The following is a 19,731-nucleotide window of genomic DNA, read 5'->3' as shown; positions in this document are numbered from 1 at the left end:
TTTAATAGGAGTTCCCTCAATAGCAAAGACACGGTACTAGAGAAGTAGTTCCATAGTTCAGGTATGTGGTTTTCAAATAAGAACGAAATAGGAACCATAGTTATCTAAACAGTTAAGTGAGAAAACAAAGTTTGCATTCTTGTTTCATTTCTCTGAAATATGATTTATAGAAACATTTAATGTGTTTCATCTTGTAAAAACCAAAGTAATTAATTTTACTAGAAAGGGGTTTATCCAGTCAAAACCCTGCATCCACTAACACCCACAGGTCCTTTGATTACAATGTACCATTGCCCTATTAATACATATCATATAATATATTGCTTGAAACGGTCAGACTGTATCCTCCAACTTTTATTTTAATAGCACAAACATTTAGAATCAAAATGTGCATATGGATTTGAGGATTCATTCCTGAGATAGTGCTGAAGGTTGCTGGCAAGTACAACTTATAGCAGTCAACCTCACAACCAGAGAATTTTGATCCAGCTCTTATGGACGACCATCCCTTACAATGGTCAAATGGAGGGGTCTATCTTTACCAACAAGATGGGGAAACTTGCATGTCAGGTCCATGTGAAAAGAAAAACTGCATCAGCTTCTAAAAAAAACCCTTGATATTTTTATTCTAAGCAGGGGTTTTGTTGCTTGACCTTGTGTGCGTGTGTGTGTGTATATATATATATATATATATAATTTATTGAGAGAAAAAAATAGTTTTGCCTCTAATTCTGAAAGCCGTGAGGTTCCATGGCTGTTCTTATCTCTTGCGGAAGTAAATTCCATTGTCTAAAAATGTGTTTCCTGCACACAGAAGTCGCCTCTACTGGTCACTAGGATAATACCAGAGGTGTCATAGACCACTAGAAACACCTTTTGGGGGTACATTGGCCAGATATCCCAGCAGGAGTTGCGAGCATCTTGCACTGTTAAGCCACAACTGAGTCAGATTTACCACTGCAAGGGTCCCCAATCTGAGCTGTGTCCTTTTACACAAAGGCAACTGTTAAGCTGTCTGGAGTGACTCCAGGGTACGAGTATTAGCCTCTGAGCAGACTGTTAAGAAGCACGGCACACATCCTAAACCGTATGTAAGATTTATACATAGATTTCACTAACCAAGTTGTGACGTTATTGACATGAATTGTGACCGTATAGATCATTGTTGCAATCAAGGTCCTGTAGTGGCACCAGATCTTGTACAAAGGAGGTTAAGAAAGGTGTCTATGGAAAGGTTATGATTTGCTGGTTATGATTAGTCTATCTGTATGCATGTATCATTTTTGTATATAAAGTTATAAGTATTGGCTTTATATTGTCTGTATTTCAAACTTGTGCTGTGCTTCTGGGTGACACCCCAGACAGTTTGGCATCTGCACTGCCTGGCCTGCTTGATGGCCCATTAAGGACCATCAGCTATATAACTGACCCATTGAGAGAAGGTAGATACACCTTGTGTCTCAGCAAGGCATGCAGGGATATGCCTATGGAGAGGACGCTAAGGCTTTCAAGCCATGTGCTGGGCAGCTTATGTTTGGAAGAAAGGTAGCACAGGCCACATGGCAAAAGACTATAAAAGGCAGCTGCATCATCTCCATTTTGTCTTAATTCCTGCTTCTTACCTCTGAAACAAAGGACTGAATGACCCATCATCATAAGCTGTGGATGTACTATACTACAGAGAGTTGATTTGAGCCTGCAGTTTATTCTGCCACTGCTACAAGCCTGAACCAAGACCTTTGCCATTACTGTATGTAATTACTTCCATTTAACCAATTTTAATTCTCATCTATATTTCTTTCTGTTTATGAATAAACCTTTAGATTCTAAAGGATTGGTAACAGTGTGATTTGTGGGTAAGATCTAACTGGTATATTGACCTGAGTCTGGGACTTGGTCCTTTGGGATCGGGAGATCTTTTTTCTTTTACTGGGGTATTGGTTTTCATAACCATTCATCCCCATAATGAGTGGCACTGGTGGTGATACTGGGAAACTGGACTGTCTGAGGAAATTGCTTGTATGAATTCTGGTTAGCCAGTGGGATAAAACCAAAGTCCTCTCTGGCTGGTTTGGTGTGCCTTAGTAGTGGAACCCCAGTTCCACTGGCTGAACCCCAGCCTTGGGCTGTGACTGCCCTGCTCTAAGCAATTTGTCCTGAATTGATATTCTCAGTGGTGTCCCGCCAAAGGCCGCTTCATTACACAAGAATCAAGTGTGAACTCCTCAAGTGTTATAACAGCCTAACCATGGAGTCACAGACAGTTTCTTGGGTACTGAGGTCTATCTTTCCACCCAGTTCAGCTTGCTTTTGTGATAGATGGCCCCTTCCACCAAAACTCACAAGATTCGGGTTACTCCCAGTCCCAAAAGACCAATCATTTACCTCAGGGCAATTGTACCTTAGATCCCAGGAATGGGAAAACTACCTTATGAGAGGACACTCAAAGAGCTTGGATTGTTTAGCCTAACCAAAAGAAGGCTGAGGGGAGATATGATTGTTCTCTATAAATACATCAGAGGGATAAATACCAAAGAGGGAGAGGAGTTGTTGAAGTTAATTACCAATGTGGACACAAGAACAAATGGATACAAACTGGCCATCAACAAGTTTAGACTTGAAATTAGATGAAGGTTTCTAACCATCAGAGGTGTGAAATTCTGGAAAGGGCTTTCAAGGGGAGAAGTGGGGGTAAAACACACAGCTGGTGTGATAAATAAAAGGGACGGGGTGGCTCCCTTTTATGGGCACCCAGCCAGCCAGATAGATATCAAATTCCTCTTAGTAGTTGTTCTCTACTTGCTTTACCTGTAAAGGGTTAAAAAGTCTCCCTTCATAGGTAAAAGGAAGGGAGTGGGCACCTGGCCAGAAGAGCCAATAGGAAGGCTAGAACTTTTCAAAATGAGGAAAAAATCCTTCCCCTTGGTCTGTCTGTTGTTGTTCTCCAGGAGAAGCAGAGACAGAGCTGGAACTATGCTGTAAGAAGCTTGAAGCCAGGTATGAAAAATCATGTAAATTATACCTAGAAACTACTCACTTGAAACCCCCAGATATGTAAGTAGATCAGGAAATATCCAGGAAAACACGATTAGGTTTATTTTTTTATGTCTTGTGGACTCCTCTGTGCTAACCCCAAATGCTTTTGTTTTGCTTGTAACCTTTAACCTGGACTGCAGGAAGGTTATTCCTGATGCTTAATTTTTGTAAGTGGGTTTTTTAAATCTAGCAATAGCCTGAGTTTTTAAATGTGTTTTTTTTGTTTAATAAAATTTACCTTTTTTAAGAACAGCACTGGATTTTGTGTCCTAAGAAGTTTGTGCATGTTGTTTAATTAGCTGGTGGCAACAGATGATTTCCTTTGTTTTCTTTCTCCGCTCTTCCCTGGAGGGAGGGTGAAAGGGCTTGAGGGTACCCCATGGGAAGGAATTCCCAACTGTGCCTTCCTGGGTTCTCAAAGGGGTTTTTGCACTTGGGTGGGGGCAGCATCTACCCATCCAAGATCAGCGAAAAGCTGTGACCTTGGGAGTTTAATACAAGTCTGAAGTGGCCAGTGTTATTTTTTAGAATCCTTGCTGGCCCCCACCTTCTGCACTCGAAGTACCAGAGTGAGGAATCAGACTTGACAGCTGGCTTCAGGACCGAGCGTGATAAGTTTATGGAGGGTAGGGATGATGAGACTGCCTACTGTGGCGTGTAAGCAATCTGTAACTGGCAGCAGCAAAGCTCCAATGGCCAGTGATGGGGCACTAGATGGGGAGGGCTCTGAGTTTCTACAGAGAATTCTTTCCCAGGTATATGCCTGGCGGGTCTTGCCCACATGCTAAGGATCTAATTGATTGCCAGATTTGGGTTGGGGAAGGAATTTTCCTGCAGATGAGATTGGCAGAGACCCTGGGGATGTTTTGCCTTCCTTTGCAGCATGGGTCTCTTTCCAGTTTAATCTAGTGTAAATGGCGGATTTGCTGTAACCTGAAGTGTTTAAATCATGATCTTAGGCATGGGCAGCTGGTGGAGCCATGCTTTGGGAAGGTTGGCCCCTAGCTCAGCCCCTTCTGCCCACTCCCCTCCCCCACCCGGAGGAGCCCTGAGTCCCTCCCCCAGCTGGAGAAGCCTTGGGCGGGCGGGCTGGCTGGCTGGAGGCCTGAGACCCCCTCCCCTACCTGCCTGGAGGTGTCCCAAGCCCCCACTTGCTCAGAGGAGCCCCGAGCCAGCCATGCCACACCTCCCCTCCCCAGACCCCAAATGGCTGCAGGGAAAAGCGTCTTGGACTCGTCTCTTCCGGCAGAAGCTTTTGCTATGCCCCATGCAGCTTCCAGGGCAGCTGAGGAGGCAGTATTTGCTATTTAGTTTCCTGGGTTCATCCGTAATCTCTCTGGAGTCTAGGGAGATTACTGATGAACCTGGGAAGCTGAATAGCACATACAACCTTCTCAGCCACCCCAAAACCTGCATGGGGGCATAATAAAACAAAAACTTCCCCCCACTAAACCCCACAACCGGGTGTCCAGCAGCCACTCCAGGGGAGGCTGAGCCTTCCCATGCCTATTATACCCACCACCCATAATCTGAGGATTTCAGTAACTCAGCCAGAGGTGAGGGGGTCCATTACAGGAGTGGTGGGTGAGGTTCTGTGGCCTGCAGTGCTCATGAGGTGAGACTAGATGATCAAGATAGTCCCTTCTGGTGTTAAAGTCTATGAGATCCTACACCAAAGACAATACTTGTAGCCAATCCTACAATAAACTATCCAAAAATGTATCAACTAAGAAAGATAAATGAGAGAGATTTATGGGGAAGGGGATGTGGGAAAGCAGTGCTCTCAATACCAGGGGGTGAGGGTTAATTTTCTACCCTGCTTAATCAGTCGCTCCAATACAAATGGGCTTCCATCCCCACAACTGAACCCAGATCACTGTGCTCTCAGCCAGGATCGGGGCACCTGCCCGGTTGGAATCCCCTGGGTGGGAAGAACACACCACCCCTTGTGCAAGGGGGTCCAGGATTGGGCTCAGTTCTCACCTCCTCCTGGTGCAGGTCTCCTGCTGGGGGAAGACCAGGCAGTGCCTCCTGCTGAGCCTGGCTGCTGCTGGGGGCTGTTGAGATCACAGGCACCATGGCGGGGTCAGCGCCCCCTGGCCAGAGTGTAGAGCCACCTCTCTGCCTGGTGCATCTTGCGCACCCTGCTCTGTCTGTTCCATGCACCTGCTCTACCTTCCCTGTAATGGCCCAGCCTGTAGCACCTGGTACACTTCCCAGAGCCTCTCTCCTGCCCCAGTACCTAGCTCCCTCTGCCCCAAATTGCCCCCTGGCTGCATGGTCACCTCCCTTCTCCCTGACACCTCACCTCTCTCCTTGCTGCCAGCACTGTGGGAGCCCCCCAGGAAGCCAAGGAGATGCTGATGCTGGTGGAAGCGCTGCCAGGGGGTGGCATCCCCATCCCCAAAGGACTTTCAGCCCAGGATGCAGGAGCTCAGCTTGCCCAAAGCAACTCCTCCCCCACCCTGCCCTGGACTATCACGCAAGGCGTAGGCGTATGTTTGGGGTGAGTGTTTGTGATGGGGTGTAGGTTGGGGAGTGCATGGGGTAATAAGCAGGGCTGGTCAGGATGAGGGGGTGCATGGGGGATAGGTGGGGCTGAGGGTGCATGTGCTGTGTGTGGGATGGGTTGGTGAATGGGGGAATCGGCAGGGTTGGGTCATTTGGGTGTATAGGATAGGGGATGTATCAGTGCTTAATTTGTGCCAGAACTTTCTGGAGCTGAGCCCCAGCACCTCTTTCATTAGAAATTAAGCACTTCTGGTCTGCCTTTTCACCTTGCTCTAGACCACAGAACAAATGTATATTTTCTTGGTGTGCGATGAAGCACATCCTCCATGTTTTCCCTGCCTGTCCTTCCTGAACAAACTATACCCCAGAGCCATCCCTAGGGGATTGCGAGTCGGGGTGACTGCTCCAGGCCCCGAGCTTTGCGGGGCCCTGTGGGCCGGCGTAATTGGCCGGTGCCACATGGGCGATGGGTGAACTGCTGGCTGGGGGAGGCTACTCCCAGCCCCGCCCCTTCCACCTGAGGGAGAGCGCGCCGGGAGGGAGAGCGTGCAGTGGTGCCATTGCAGCCTCCCCCACCCTGGGAAGTTGGGCGGCATGGCCCCAGCCCCAGTCCCCTGGAGCCCAGTGGCACAACTGAAGCAGGACCGAGGGGGAGGGGGAGAGAGCAGAGTGTGGATGGTGACATGTCTGGCTGTTTAGGGAGTCACCGCCTCCCCCAGCCTCCCTAACCCACCCCCGATGCAATCAGTCCTGGAATGACATCATTCCATGCCTGGCCCTGCCTCTACCAATATTCTAGTCATGAGATGTATCCCACCAAGTCTCTGCAATGCCAGTGAAGTCATACATTTTCTTTGTGTACTAAGACTTCCAGTTCTTCCTGTTTATTCCCTATACTCCTAGCATTTGTACAGACACCTAAGATGTAGAACAGATTCCCCAGCCATTTTTCCTCTTGTTGTTCCTATGAGCCTATTGTAATTCTCCATTTTCCAGCTCTCTGGCAAGGTCACCTTTTTTTATACCCGTGAGTTTTTTTCACCTGGCCCCTTTGAACTTATTTCAAAGCCCTCCTCACCAGGTAGGAGATTTGGTATTCCAAGATGTTATTCTTCTTTGTCAGGTGGACCTCATCTCTTCCCAGCAATCCTTCTTCCTGGCACAACGTCCCATGCTTCAGGAAGCCAAAGTCTTCCTGTCAACACCATCTTCACAGCCATACATTCATACCAGGAGATATTTTTTTCCCCTTCCTGGGCCCCTTCCTTCAACCACAGGCTTGATGAGACCACCACTTGAATCCTTCACTTCTTCACCTTAGATCCCAGAGCCTAGTAATCGCTGCTTATCTCAGGGTCATGCCAGGCAATACCATTAGTCCCCAGGTAAATAAGCAGAATGGGGTAGCGATCAGAGGGCTGGATGAGACTCAGCAACCTTTCCATAACACCTCAGATGTGGGCTTCAGGCAAGCAGTACACCTCCCATGACATCACATCAGGCCACCAGATGTACACCTCTTTCCCTCTCAGAAGGGAGTCCTCAACCACCACCACCACCACCACTTGTCGTCTCCTCTTGGATATGGTAGCAGTGAGCCTCCCAGCCTGGGGGGCAGTTGGCTCCTCCTCCTCAGCTATTGGGGTCTGCTTCTCTCCTCCTGTTGCCAGTACAGCATAACAGTTCTTGACCTTGGTGGATGAAGGACCAGAGTGGGGGTGGAGCGCATCCCACTGCCTGAGGGTCCAGCTATCAGTCTCCTCCCTCCAGAGCAGCCCAAAGCAATATCCAATATTTCATTGGAAGACCAAGACTCAGAGGATCCACCAGACTCCTTGATATTTTGTTCAAATGATTAATAATCTCTGTTAAAAAAATGTATTTTATTTCTAATTATAATTTGACTGGTTTCAGTTTTCTACCATTGGCTTTGGGCCCAGCTTGTCAGGACGTTCCCTGTAGAACTGGTTTTTACTAGGTCAGGGACAAGGAAATGGGCAGCAGGTTCCCAGGAGCATCCATCAGGGCGATAGCCCTCCCAGTGTATAAGGTAATAGAATTGGCCTTGCTGCAGTTTGTAATCAAGAATAGCATGCACTATGCATTCCTCATGACCCTGTATCTTGACTGGTGGCAGACGCTGTTAGGCCTGGTCGAGGAACTGGTCCTATATATAAGGCTTCAAAATGATATGTGGAACACTGACTATATTTTGAGGGGCTTGGAGAGTTGAAGTTTGAAGGCGACAGCATTCATCTGCTGACATGTCCAAAAGGAGAGGAGGAATTGGTTATCCAGCTTGTGGGAAGGTCGATTTGTGTGTAAGTGTCTCACAACAATTGAGTTGAGTAACAAATAGTAGCAGTAGCAGGTTGTCCTCCTATATGAGGACCAGTGCCCTATAGACACACCACAGGTCATCCTCACTTTGCTCATTAGTCACATTTTGATTGGTTTGAAGATTGAGAGGCATGGAGAAGATGGCCTTGGAAATTCAAACTGATGTCTTGAGGCTCTACAATGATCTAGGACAGGAGGGTGCATAACTAGAAAGTAGCACTTGTGCTGAAAGTTTGTAAATTTTCATAAAAGTTATTTATAGTTGTCTCACAGTCCCCCCCCCCGCCCTTTTTCTGTGTATCAGTGAATGTGGCAGCATATGAGAAAAGAGGTAAGTGAGGAAGTCCACAAGAATGAATGTTAGATCCAGAAATCATGATGTATAAACATTTATCTTATGTTTCACATTTGAAATTTCTTGGGTAAAGTGAAGGTTAACAAACACCAAAAGGTTGCACATTTATTAAAAATAAAGCAAAATTGTTTTTATTTACTCCTCCCCCCCCACACACTTGTCAGGCTCCAAATTGTGTCAGACTATATTTTAAACATGTTTAAAATCTGGTCTGCCACTTGCTATCTGTTTGTTCAGAACCTAGCATTATACGGCCTGCACCTGATTAAGATACCTAGGGGTCCCCTCAAGGTAAAAGGGGGTTGGGGATTATATGAATAACTAATACTGGAAAATATTTATTAAAACGTTTCCCAGTAATTAGACTTCAGATATAGCAAATGTACCTTGTATAACTGATTTTCTACTGAAAAGTTCCAGTCCTTTCTCCATGGGGAAAATCAAGTAGTATTCCAATAGAAATTAAAATAAGCCTATTGTGAAACTGACAGAGGTGAACAATGGGGCATTTAAGTATTTATGATTAAATACATATTTATTATTCCTGCTGTTTTGTTGTATGATGGTCTTTATTTCTTGGCTGTTATTAGTAAATATTGAACAGTAAAACAGGTTTTTATATCATTTTCAAGTTCTGCAACTTAAAAAAGAATGTCCATCAGATGGCAGTAAGGGATAAGAAATGAGAGAGTGAAATACATGCCACAGTTTAGCAGAACCCCTTCTGATTATTTTGATCTATAGTTTTCAAAGATCTGCAAATTCTTAAATAATTTGTACAGTGTAGCCTTTGAGTTGACACCTGCACGTACAGCATTGTCTTCTAAATACTGCACTCTGTTTTCATATAAGCAATTCAGAAGCCCCTTCTCAACATTAAGTAAATAAAATCTGCCTATCGGTTTAGATGAATGAGTCTCTTTCCTTGAAATGGCAAAGGGGTCTAGTTTTCTGAGCGACTAGAGATTTGTCTGCAGACTTTCAAACCAAGTCACACTACTTCCTGTATGTACTGCAAAAGGCATAGTAGTAATGAAATTCTTTCCCGAGTTTGAAAAGCCCGCGCAAGGATTGCCCAGTACCAACCCTCCTTTTTTACTTCTTCAGTGAGTTACCTAGACGCATGAGACCTCTATTCTCGTACATTTGAGAATAACCTATAAAGGAGAAGGTTGGATGGGAGCTTGAGAGCTGTAAACACTGACTTCCTGTTGCAAGTTGTGCCGTGGAAAAATGAGTTATGCGTCAAATTTTCCACATCATCTTCAGCCAAAGTTATTCTCTCCCCCTCCCGTACGTTTAGTGCGTGTGTGAACGGGACGTAATTTACACATCCCAATTTAACCCACCGCTAGGTTGAGGGCAAAATCCTGTCCCCGCTGATGTCAGTTAATTGTTTTGTTTGTTTGATTTTTGTTACGCTGGTTTTTGTAAGAGGAGGATTTCACCTTTTGAAGATAATCAAACCCTTTTTTGACTTTGTGGGTGGCTCTGAAAAGAGCCTTTAGGTTAGTTTTAAAGTCGAAGTGTTTATTTCTCAGTCAGCTTTACTTGCTCTTTGCCTTGTGGCTCTCGGTTTTCTTGGGCAGCAGCACGGCCTGGATATTGGGCAGGACACCCCCTTGAGCGATCGTGACTTTCCCCAGCAGCTTGTTGAGCTCCTCGTCGTTTCGGATGGCGAGCTGCAGGTGACGGGGGATGATCCTCGTTTTCTTGTTGTCCCGAGCAGCGTTGCCAGCCAGCTCCAAAATCTCAGCGGTCAGATACTCCAGCACCGCAGCCATATAGACCGGGGCGCCAGCCCCCACCCGCTCCGCATAATTGCCTTTGCGAAGCAAGCGGTGCACACGGCCCACCGGGAACTGCAGCCCAGCCCGCGAGGAGCGAGACTTTGCCTTAGCCCGCACCTTACCTCCCTGCTTTCCTCTGCCCGACATTTGCGATTCACGTTCTGTCTAAGACCCTTTACTCAGGAAAAGAAATGCAAAGTAAACCAAGGGACAGCCAGCAGCCGCCCTTATATTGCTGCCGTTTTCAGAGTCAAACGATTTGTGATAGGCTGGAGACTTGCCTTGTCTGAACAGCCAATGGGGAAGCGGATCTAACTGTGACCATTGGTGAAGCAGAATATGCCTGTTGGGAAGGGGGTGGCTTTTGTATCTCATCGAATTAAAAAATAAGAGGGGGTGGGGGGCTCGGCACCATTTTTCCACGTTGTTATTGCTGACTGAATATCAAGGGAGTTTTCTTTGTGTATTTACAGATTATAAATGTCTGCAACGGGTCTTGTACATTGGTGCTCAGTGACGTGACCACTCATTGAAGGTGCTCTTACTTCTAATTGTGATGAAGTGAGCTGTAGCTCACGAAAGCTCATGCTCAAATAAATTGGTTAGGCTCTAAGGTGCCACAAGTACTCCTTTTCTTTTTGCGAATACAGACTAACACGGCTGTTCCTCTGAAACCTGTCATTACTTCTAATTTAGTTTCTTTGAGGTAAATTTATCAATTAAATTTAAACAAAACCCTAGCCCTCTACCTTCGAGACTATCTTGCGGAGATAATTAAATCAGGACACTGATAAATGGACCAACTATTGATTTAACAGTAAGGATAGATGTAATCAGAAAGACTGGCTAAAGTGAGTATTCCATAACAGCAGTGCACTCAGTTTACAGAAAGACACACAAGAGCATATCTGTAAATATCCAGTGGGTGAGAAATAAGTCTGCAGATGAATGGGGGAATTGAGATGTAATGCATAATGATCATTCTCCCACAGCGGGACTTTTAACAGGAACAGTCAGTATTTGTACATGCATCTCACGTTCCCCACACAACTTTCTTTTACAGATTGTTGTCAGATTTACGAGAATAAAGGTCTTCAAATGACTGGTACACCTGTTGGAAAGTCAAATAGAAAATCCCCGAGACGTAGTTTTGTACCGAACTAGTATTCAAAACCTCCCCCTCCTCCTCCAACCGAGCAAAGGGGATTAGGGATCTCTCCTTGAAGGGGTTAAAAGGACGGTTTGTCACTGGGCAATCCTTGCACAGCGCGGGCTTTTCAAACGCCCACAAGGTTTGTAATTGACTAATCCTTGCACAGCGCGGGCTTTTCAAACGCAGGAAGTTGTTTTTAAACCGCGCCCAGAAACCAGATAGAGAACGGATTTTTGCTTCTAAAATCGCCAACATTTCCTCCCGCTTCCCTCCCTCTCTCTCTCCTCGGAGACGTAGGCCGATATGCGTTTACACGGTAATCTTATGGCTATTGTAGATCAGTCCCCTAACGGCAGCATTTATACGGAAGGAATGATTGGCTCCCGCACTAATCCTCTTTAACTGTTTTACAAAATGCATCTTCCTAATAGATTTGATATAGTATCTCAAAATAATATTAGCAATTATTAGGAGGTGTTTTTTAATGCCCCCATAATGCTGCTTTCTAGAAAATGCGCTGGACTCTTCCTTGTAAATCCACCTTCCTGTACCTCTGCGACTGCTGGAGGAACTGGCCAGAGACTGCGTCTGAGGACACCATCTACAGCTAAATGCTGCTAACTAAATACCTTCAATACTTTAAAACTATTACTTCTATATTCTAAACCAAATATGAATTAACACAAAAGGTAGGAGTCCAGTTAAGGTTTGTGGTGTGTTCCCTGAGGCACTGTTTTACTTGTGGTTTTCAGACCTTCATGATTGAACCCCGCTCCTCTACGTGAGTTAGCAGTAAAACAGAGGCGTTATCTATACAATTTGTCTAATAGAGTGACAAACATGTTGCTTAGATAAAAAAAATTCAGTACCAAGTATTTTTTCCTCGCTCATCTTCCTTCCCGTGCTGATTAGACTGATCCAGCTCTTACTGTGAAAGTATGGGTGGCTCTGAAAAGAGCCGTTGTTAATTATACGTGGGAAAAAGACTCAACCACCAAATCCGTACAGAGTGCGGCCCTGGCGTTTCAGAGCATAAACCACATCCATGGCTGTGACCGTCTTACGCTTGGCATGTTCAGTGTAAGTAACAGCATCGCGGATCACGTTCTCTAAAAACACCTTCAACACGCCACGCGTCTCTTCGTAAATCAGTCCCGAAATACGTTTTACTCCCCCACGGCGCGCCAAACGACGAATAGCCGGCTTTGTAATACCTTGGATATTATCACGAAGAACCTTCCGATGGCGTTTAGCGCCCCCCTTTCCAAGTCCCTTACCACCTTTACCACGTCCAGACATAACTACCTCAGCACTACTCCACACAATGAAAAAAATATAAACTGGTTTATTTGTGAACTATGTAACCGTATGTGGGCTCATCTCCTTATATACAACTGAAACCGACCTAATTGAAAACTGCAAAGAGGCGGTTCTATTCTAGTGCTCTTCCCTTTCCTTCCCCCACTGACCTCTGTACAATGCTCATTTAGAAGAGAAAAGCGGGAGAGCATTCCCCTCCCCCACCCTCCTCCCGCTCACCGTTGGCAGCAGACTGCTTCTTTTAAAATTCAGAAATCTTTTGAGTACAGATATATACATTTATTTCTGTAGTATTTCCTGAAATTTTGTACTTTTATACATTACTAAATCCTACCTAATTATTGGAATCCCAGATTTTCCAGCAATACTGGTCCTTTTAAACTCCTTAAAATAAGAGCCACATTCAAAATGTGCTTTTTATTTGTCACTGGTGTATTTTCACTTCTGGAGGATCTTCCAGAAAAAGTGTTTCACACCATGGGCTATTTCTTTTGAAAATGTTCCTTAGATTTTTAAAAAGTTGCAGTGTGCAGCAAAATGTGGCCAATCAGATTTCCTGACACCTCTTTCACTTTTCTTATACCCCACATTCACTGCCATTTTCCAAAGCATGCATAAAGACGGTTAATGTGATAAGTACGCCTTAATTTCAGCCAAAGGATGTGCTAAAATGGCATTTATTACCACTTCCAGAATCTGACATTCCATTAGTTATGTATGGAAAATTGGGGAATATGTGAGCGTTACCTGTTTCTAACCCTTTTCTATATTCTCAGTGACCTGTAGCACCTGCCATCTGCACTGGAATTCACACAGGCCCAGGTACCCTTTCTCTCTCCTTTCTGATGCACTATTGGACAATTGGTCTGAAATCAACAAGATTAAATGCAATATCGATACGTGCAAGGTACTACCCTTAGGAAGGAAAAATAAAGTGTACAACTACAAAATGGGGATTAACTGTCTAGGTCAGGGGTGGGCAAACTTTTTGGCCCAAGGGCCACATTGGGGTTGCAAAACTGTATGGAGGGCTGGATAGGGAAGGCTGTGCCTCCCCAAACAGCCTGGCCCCTGACCATTATCTGCCCCCTCCCACTTCCTATCCAACCCCCCTGCTCCTTGTCCCCTAACCACCCCCCCCGGGACCCCAGTCCCTATCCAACCCCCCTGCTCCCAGTCCCCCAACTCCTATCCACACCCCTGACAGGCCCCCCAGGACCCCACACCTATCCAACCCTTGTTCCCCATCCCCTGACCGTCACGCCCCCTGCAAAACCTCCGCCCCATCCAACCGCTTCCTGTCCCCTGACCGCCCCCTGGGACTCCCCGCCCCTTATCCAACCCACCGGCGCCAGCCCCCTTACCGTGCCGCTCAGAGCAGCATGTCTGGCAGCCACACCACCCAGCCAGAGCTGGACACGCTGCCACTCTGCTCGGCAGGAGTGCACAGCTCCTCTGCCCAGAGCAAGGTCCGCGCTGCAGCGTGGCTGCAGGGGAAGAGGGACAGTGAGGGAAGGGCCGTGGGCTAGCCTCCCTGGCCAGGAGCTCAAGGGCCAGGCAGGATGGTCCCACGGGCCGGATGTGGTCCGCGGGGCATAGTTTGCCCACCTCTGGTCTAGGATGTAGTACTGCTAGAAATGATCTGGGAGTTAGAGTGGAATACAAATTGAATGAGAGTCAACAATGTGATGCAGTTATGAAAAAGGCAATATTCTAAGATGTATTAACAGGTGTGTTGCATGCAAGACACGGGAGACAATTATCCCACTTTACTGAGCACAGGTGAGGCCTCAGCTGGAATACTACATTCAGTTTTAGGCAACACACTTTATGAAAGATGTGGACAAACTGGAGAGACCAGAGGAGAGTAACAAAAATAATAAAAGGTTTAGAAACCTGACTAACTGGGCACAGACTCACCGGCAGTGCCTCCTGCTGGTTGTCCTTGGGAATTAGCGTTCCAGCCTCCAGAGTGCCCTCTTCAGGCCGGCATCTCGCCTTGCTGCTGGCTCCCATGTCCCTCCCAGGACCCCGGTGCCCCTGTCTTGGGTGCTGCCCCCTGGCACTACCCCACAGTTCTGGGTCTCCCCCTTCCAGGGGAACCCCCCACCCACTAGCCCTACCTTGCCTCAGTCATAGGCTCCTGCCAGTCACCAGCTAGCCCCCACACCCTGGGGCAGACTGCAGTATGAGCCACTCATCACCAGCAAGGTTGGATTTGGACCTGCTACCTCTGCCTACCCGTGGCTGCCCCCTGCAACCCTCATACATAATAGGATTTACCAGGCCCTCAGCCTGGGGCTTCCCTAGGCCGGAGCACCCAGGCTCCCTTGGCCTTTCCCCAGCCCTGCACCAAACTAGGTGTTCTGCTTGACACCTTACACCCAGACCCTTCTCCCTCGAAAGAAAGAAAGAAAGTCTTTTTGAGTGTCTGGCTCACAGCCTTTATAAAGCCAGCTGGGCCCTGATTGGGGCGTGGCCCGCAGCTGCCTCCACTTCCCCCAATCGGCCGGGGTTTTGCTCCCTTCCCCAGCCCCATCCCTCTGCAGGGCTTTTCCAACCCCTTCAGGGCTGGAGTGGGTGCTCACCCCACTACACTGACCTATGAAGAAACGTTGAAAAAAAGTAGGAATTAAGATCAATTGTTCTCCATGTCCACTAAAGGTAGGACAAGAAGTAATGCGCTTAATCTGAAGCCAGGGCGATTTAGATTAGAAATTAGGAAACTTTCTAACTATAAGGGTAGTTAAGATTCAGAATAGGCTTCCAAGGGAGATTGTGGAATCCCCATCATTGGAGGATTTTAAGAACTGGATAGACAAACAGCTGTCAAGGATGGTCTAGGTTTACTTGGTTCTGCCACAGTGCAGAGCTAGCTCAACTTGATGACCTCTCAGCCCTACTTTTCTATGATTCTATTGCTCTGGGTCATTCCAGCAGTCTGGTGGTACATGACACAGTGTACTACAAGGCTTAGTTAAAACTAACCAAAGACAGGATTTTCTTTGGGACTCGGCCCATTGCTCAGAAAAGGCAGAATTAAGATTTGGGGGGTGAGGAGAGGTGTTAGATATTGCCTTAATTGTATTTCCTGATTTTAGTGTTTGGGAGCATATTGGATTTTAGCTAAGGCCTAAAATGGTGGATTTGGCTAACCTTTTCTCACATGTCAATGAGAACATGTTGATATCAGTAGTTCACACACTGTGTATACAGTTAAGGGAGTCATTCTTTACATTGCAGGGAGCATGTGACACACACTGACGTTCTGGAACTGTGCATACTAGTTCCTGAAGTTTTTACTTTATGTTTGAAATTTTGAGGGCGGGGGAGGAGAGTATGGATGTGTGTATCTAGGTTAAGGAACAGGAACCCCCTCCCCTGTAACCGTATCTTTACTGTAAAGAGGCAGTGGACTTGATCTGTGTGGTTATTGACAATCTTGGACAACAAAACACAGCTGTCTTTAAAAGGCTGTATCTGGAGTACAGCTTTGCAGACACAGCTTCAAAATGTGTAAAGCTGAAAAATGAATATAAAAGACACAGAGATAAGCTTAAAGCTTCCAAATGCATTGGCTAAAAAATTGTGCCACACTGGGGAAAAAGGTGAAAAGTTTACAATCCCAGAATTTAGAAGCTAGTGAAGCCTTAGGAAATGTCCTATTCCAAAATGAAAAATGGAAGCTGAGTGATTTAAGGAAGGGGATGTGACGTTAAATGGAGTTTTGTACAGATTATGAACACTACAGAGAGAAAAAGTTAGTGCAAGTATTAAATTGTTAAAAAATGTTAGTATTAAAGGGAATGTTGATGATTCTTTTTTTACAAAAAAGGCATGTTGAGAGAAGGACTATCTACTAAGATCAATAAAAAAATAAAGTAACGTAGCCACTAATATTGCTGTCAGAAAAAGAACAGTTTAAGTGTAGCAGCAATGGTACCTATATTGAAGCTGGATGAAACTTAGAAAAGAATAAGGAAATCAAAGCGGTCTCGATACAGAATATTTCTAACATACAGCAGTTAACAGAGCCACCACCCCCAAAGTTATCTCAGCTGTGAAAAATGTATTCAAAGCCAACATATAACATTAAAATTGCAGTTTACAAATGTAAACGTCTTAATTTAGGGAAGGCCCAATGAAAACTGAAAAGGTATTTTGATGGCCAAGTCTCTGGCGTGGAGCATGAAGTAGGAGATCAGGTGCTTGTACAGTATGTCTCAGAGAAAAAGCCCTTTCCCAAATCCATTTTGGAGGGTCCCTGCTATGTAATGGATAAGGCTAGTCCATCAGTATACCTGGTTCAGGTAAAGGATGAAAAATGGGTGGTGAGTTGATGGTTGCATGCAATGCAGCTGAACCTGTACAGAGGGAGGGACAGAAAGGAATCTACTGATGTAAAAAAAGGGAAGCAAGAATAATTGTTTTCTTTTTCAGATGTTGATTAACATGGGAGGCATAATATGAACTACGTTGGGATCCATGGAATTCAGGATACAGCAGAGAAACAATGAGGGGACAGTGCATGAGGGGGAGAATACCACCCTAGCCTTACGGTTCCCAGGTAGTCATGCAAAAAAGCCTACAATGTTCTGGTACAGACTGGACTGCAGCCAAGGTGGAAGATCCTAACAGCTCTCAGGAGCAGGGACTTGGAATGGGGGACCTAGTGGGGATGGTGTGTTTAAATGGGATGGTAATGGCTAACCTAACCACACAGTTAACACTGTTGGGAAATATTACAATTATATTAGTAAATCATTGAACTACCGCCCATGAATCCACTACCATGCCAGGAAAGTGACTGAGACTTTGACCTTTTTTTCTGAATGTGATTAAGGACTTGCAGAGTACCACTCCCACTCCTGAACATACTGGAGTAACAATGTCTACTACTCTAGAATTGAAGGAAGATAATGAACCATGTCCAGAAATGGAACCATGACCTGATGATGGACTAATGATAAATTGTGAACATCAGATTATGAGTAATAACACACAGTAACAAGTGATACCTATAGTATTGAATGTATCCGATTTTACATTACCACAGCAGCTCTGTCATGTGAAATATTTGCACGTCTAAATACAAATGATATAAGAAGTCAGGCAAAAATTCAGACAGCCAATGGATGGGATTGAATTCAAGGAGATTTGGTGGCCTGAGAAGGGAAAGAGTCAGGGGAAAAGAAATTAAAAAAAGATATGGAAACTGTACTAAGGGTTGGGGCATTGGGAACATCAGCATGGAATCACAATATTGTGGGAGGAAAATTAGAGCATGAGAGTTCAATTGTAAAACCTGTTAAAATTAAATAAACAATGGAATGAGGATATAGGGGAGAATTTAAAGGGTGTTCAGGATGCTAGGATAACAGGACAGATGTTTAGAGAAGTGGAAGCAGCACTCAATAAACTAGGAAAAATCATGAACCATCATAATCTGTCAAAGGCAAAGTACCTGTTTGTGTTTCTTAACACAGGAGCTTCAAGTTGGAGTAAATGAAATTGAGCATGGGGAAATACATGGGTTCATAAGAAATAAGCTGCTAGAACAATAGACAAAAATAAAAGGAGTAGATTGGAGCAGGGATGCTACTCAGGAATCCATTATGCTCAGAAAAGGTGCACGTTTGATGAAACATGGATAATTCCTTGGGTACTAGCAGTACCAGTGGTCACAGGTCTAAGTGATGCATTAAGAGTGTATAGTGTCCAGCCTATAGATAAGTTGGAACCTACCATGGCAGGTTACATCCTTAAGGTATATGTCATTCCTCCTTGGATACTAGTAAGGACAGGTGGGGGAGTCTGGAAATCCCCAAATACCTCATGTTGTTCAAAGAGCCAAGGTACCTAATATGTCATTGTGATGAACTGCATTGCCAGTTTGTGGATTCTCCTTCGATGAAGAAAAAAATCACACAGTACAGCTGAGGCAATGGGGACAAGGTCAAGTCAAGATTGCGAAGGCTGGAGAAGACAAATATTGTGCAATCTCTAGAGTTGGACATTTCCAATTTGTCCACATCTTTCCTGAAATGTGGCACCCAGAACTGGACACAATACTCCAGTTGAGGCCTAATCAGAGCTGAGTAGAGTGGAAGAATTACTTCCGTGTCTTGCTTACAATACTCCTGCTAATCCATCGCAGAATGATGTTTGCTTTTTTTTGCAACAGCGTTACACTGTTGACTCATATTTAGCTTGTGATCCACTATAACCCCCAGATCCCTTTCTCCAGTACTCCTTCCTAGGCAGTCATTTCCCAATTTGTACGTGTGCAGCTGATTGTTCCTTCCTAAGTGGAGTAATTTGCATTTGTCCTTATTGAATTTCATCCTATTTACTTCAGACCATTTCTTCAGTTTGTCCAGATCATTTTGAATTTTAATCTTATCTTCCAAAGCACTTGCAACCCCTCTCAGCTTGGTATCATCCTCAAACTTTATTAAGTGTACTCTGTATGCCATTATCTAAGTCATTGATGAAGATATTGAACAGAACTGGACCCAGAATTGATCTCTGTGGGACCCCATTCATTATTCCTTTCCAGCATGACTCTGAACCACTGATAACTACTCTCTGGGAACGATTTTCCAACCAGGTATGCACCCACCTTATAGTAGCTACATCTAGCTTGTATTTCCCTAGTTTGTTTATGAGGTCATGAGAGACAGTATCAAAAGCCTTACTAAAGTCAAGATCTACTGCATCCCCCCATCCACAAGGCTTGCTACACTGTAAAAGAAAGCTATCGGGTTGGTTTGACACAATTTGTTCTTGACAAATCCATGCTGACTGTTATTTATCACCTTATTATCTTTTAGGTGTTTGCAAATTGATTGCTTTATTATTTGCTCTGTTATCTTTCCAGGTACAGAAGTTAAGCTGACTGGTCTGTAATTCCCTGGGTTGTCCTTATTTCCTTTTTTATAGATGGGCACTATATTTGCCCTTTTCCAGTCTTCTGAGTAGATGTCCAAAACATTTGTTGACCTGAAGACAGGAGAGTCAAAATATTCAAAGCAACATAGATACACTGTGGAATTCCTCATAGTGGAAGTTAGTGTACTATATTGGGGAACATCCATGGATACGCATGATATCAACAGGCTTTGTAATTGTGCAAGCCATCCTAGTAGTGGTGTTAATTGCATTTATTTGGAAGGTTAGGAACATGGTTAGGTAGTGGAGAAAGAGAATAATGTCTATGAAATACA

At 45.0% G+C, this 19,731-nt stretch overlaps 2 protein-coding genes across 2 annotated transcripts; both read right to left on the bottom strand.

Annotated features, from left to right (window-relative positions):
* Nucleotides 1-8,507: 8,507 nt before the first annotated feature.
* LOC125630006 (histone H2A.J) lies at nt 8,508-10,211 on the bottom strand. The gene has a single exon (XM_048835390.2). It carries the CDS (start codon nt 10,177-10,179, stop codon nt 9,790-9,792), a length of 390 nt encoding a protein of 129 aa, XP_048691347.1. The 5' UTR covers nt 10,180-10,211; the 3' UTR covers nt 8,508-9,789.
* A 1,776-nt stretch (nt 10,212-11,987) lies between these two features.
* On the bottom strand, nt 11,988-12,546 carry LOC125630019 (histone H4). The gene has a single exon (XM_048835406.2). It carries the CDS (start codon nt 12,482-12,484, stop codon nt 12,173-12,175), a length of 312 nt encoding a protein of 103 aa, XP_048691363.1. The 5' UTR covers nt 12,485-12,546; the 3' UTR covers nt 11,988-12,172.
* Nucleotides 12,547-19,731: the final 7,185 nt, after the last annotated feature.

This window comes from Caretta caretta, chromosome 1 (genome assembly GCF_965140235.1).
Source record: "Caretta caretta isolate rCarCar2 chromosome 1, rCarCar1.hap1, whole genome shotgun sequence".
In the NCBI taxonomy this organism is placed as follows: domain Eukaryota; kingdom Metazoa; phylum Chordata; order Testudines; family Cheloniidae; genus Caretta; species Caretta caretta.
This window is presented reverse-complemented; position numbering and strand designations above follow the sequence as displayed.

Excerpts from the sequence above, each read along its gene's own strand:
- LOC125630006 (XM_048835390.2), bottom strand. The coding sequence starts at position 10,179 with ATGTCGGGCAGAGGAAAGCAGGGAGGTAAGGTGCGGGCTAAGGCAAAG.
- LOC125630019 (XM_048835406.2), bottom strand. The coding sequence starts at position 12,484 with ATGTCTGGACGTGGTAAAGGTGGTAAGGGACTTGGAAAGGGGGGCGCT.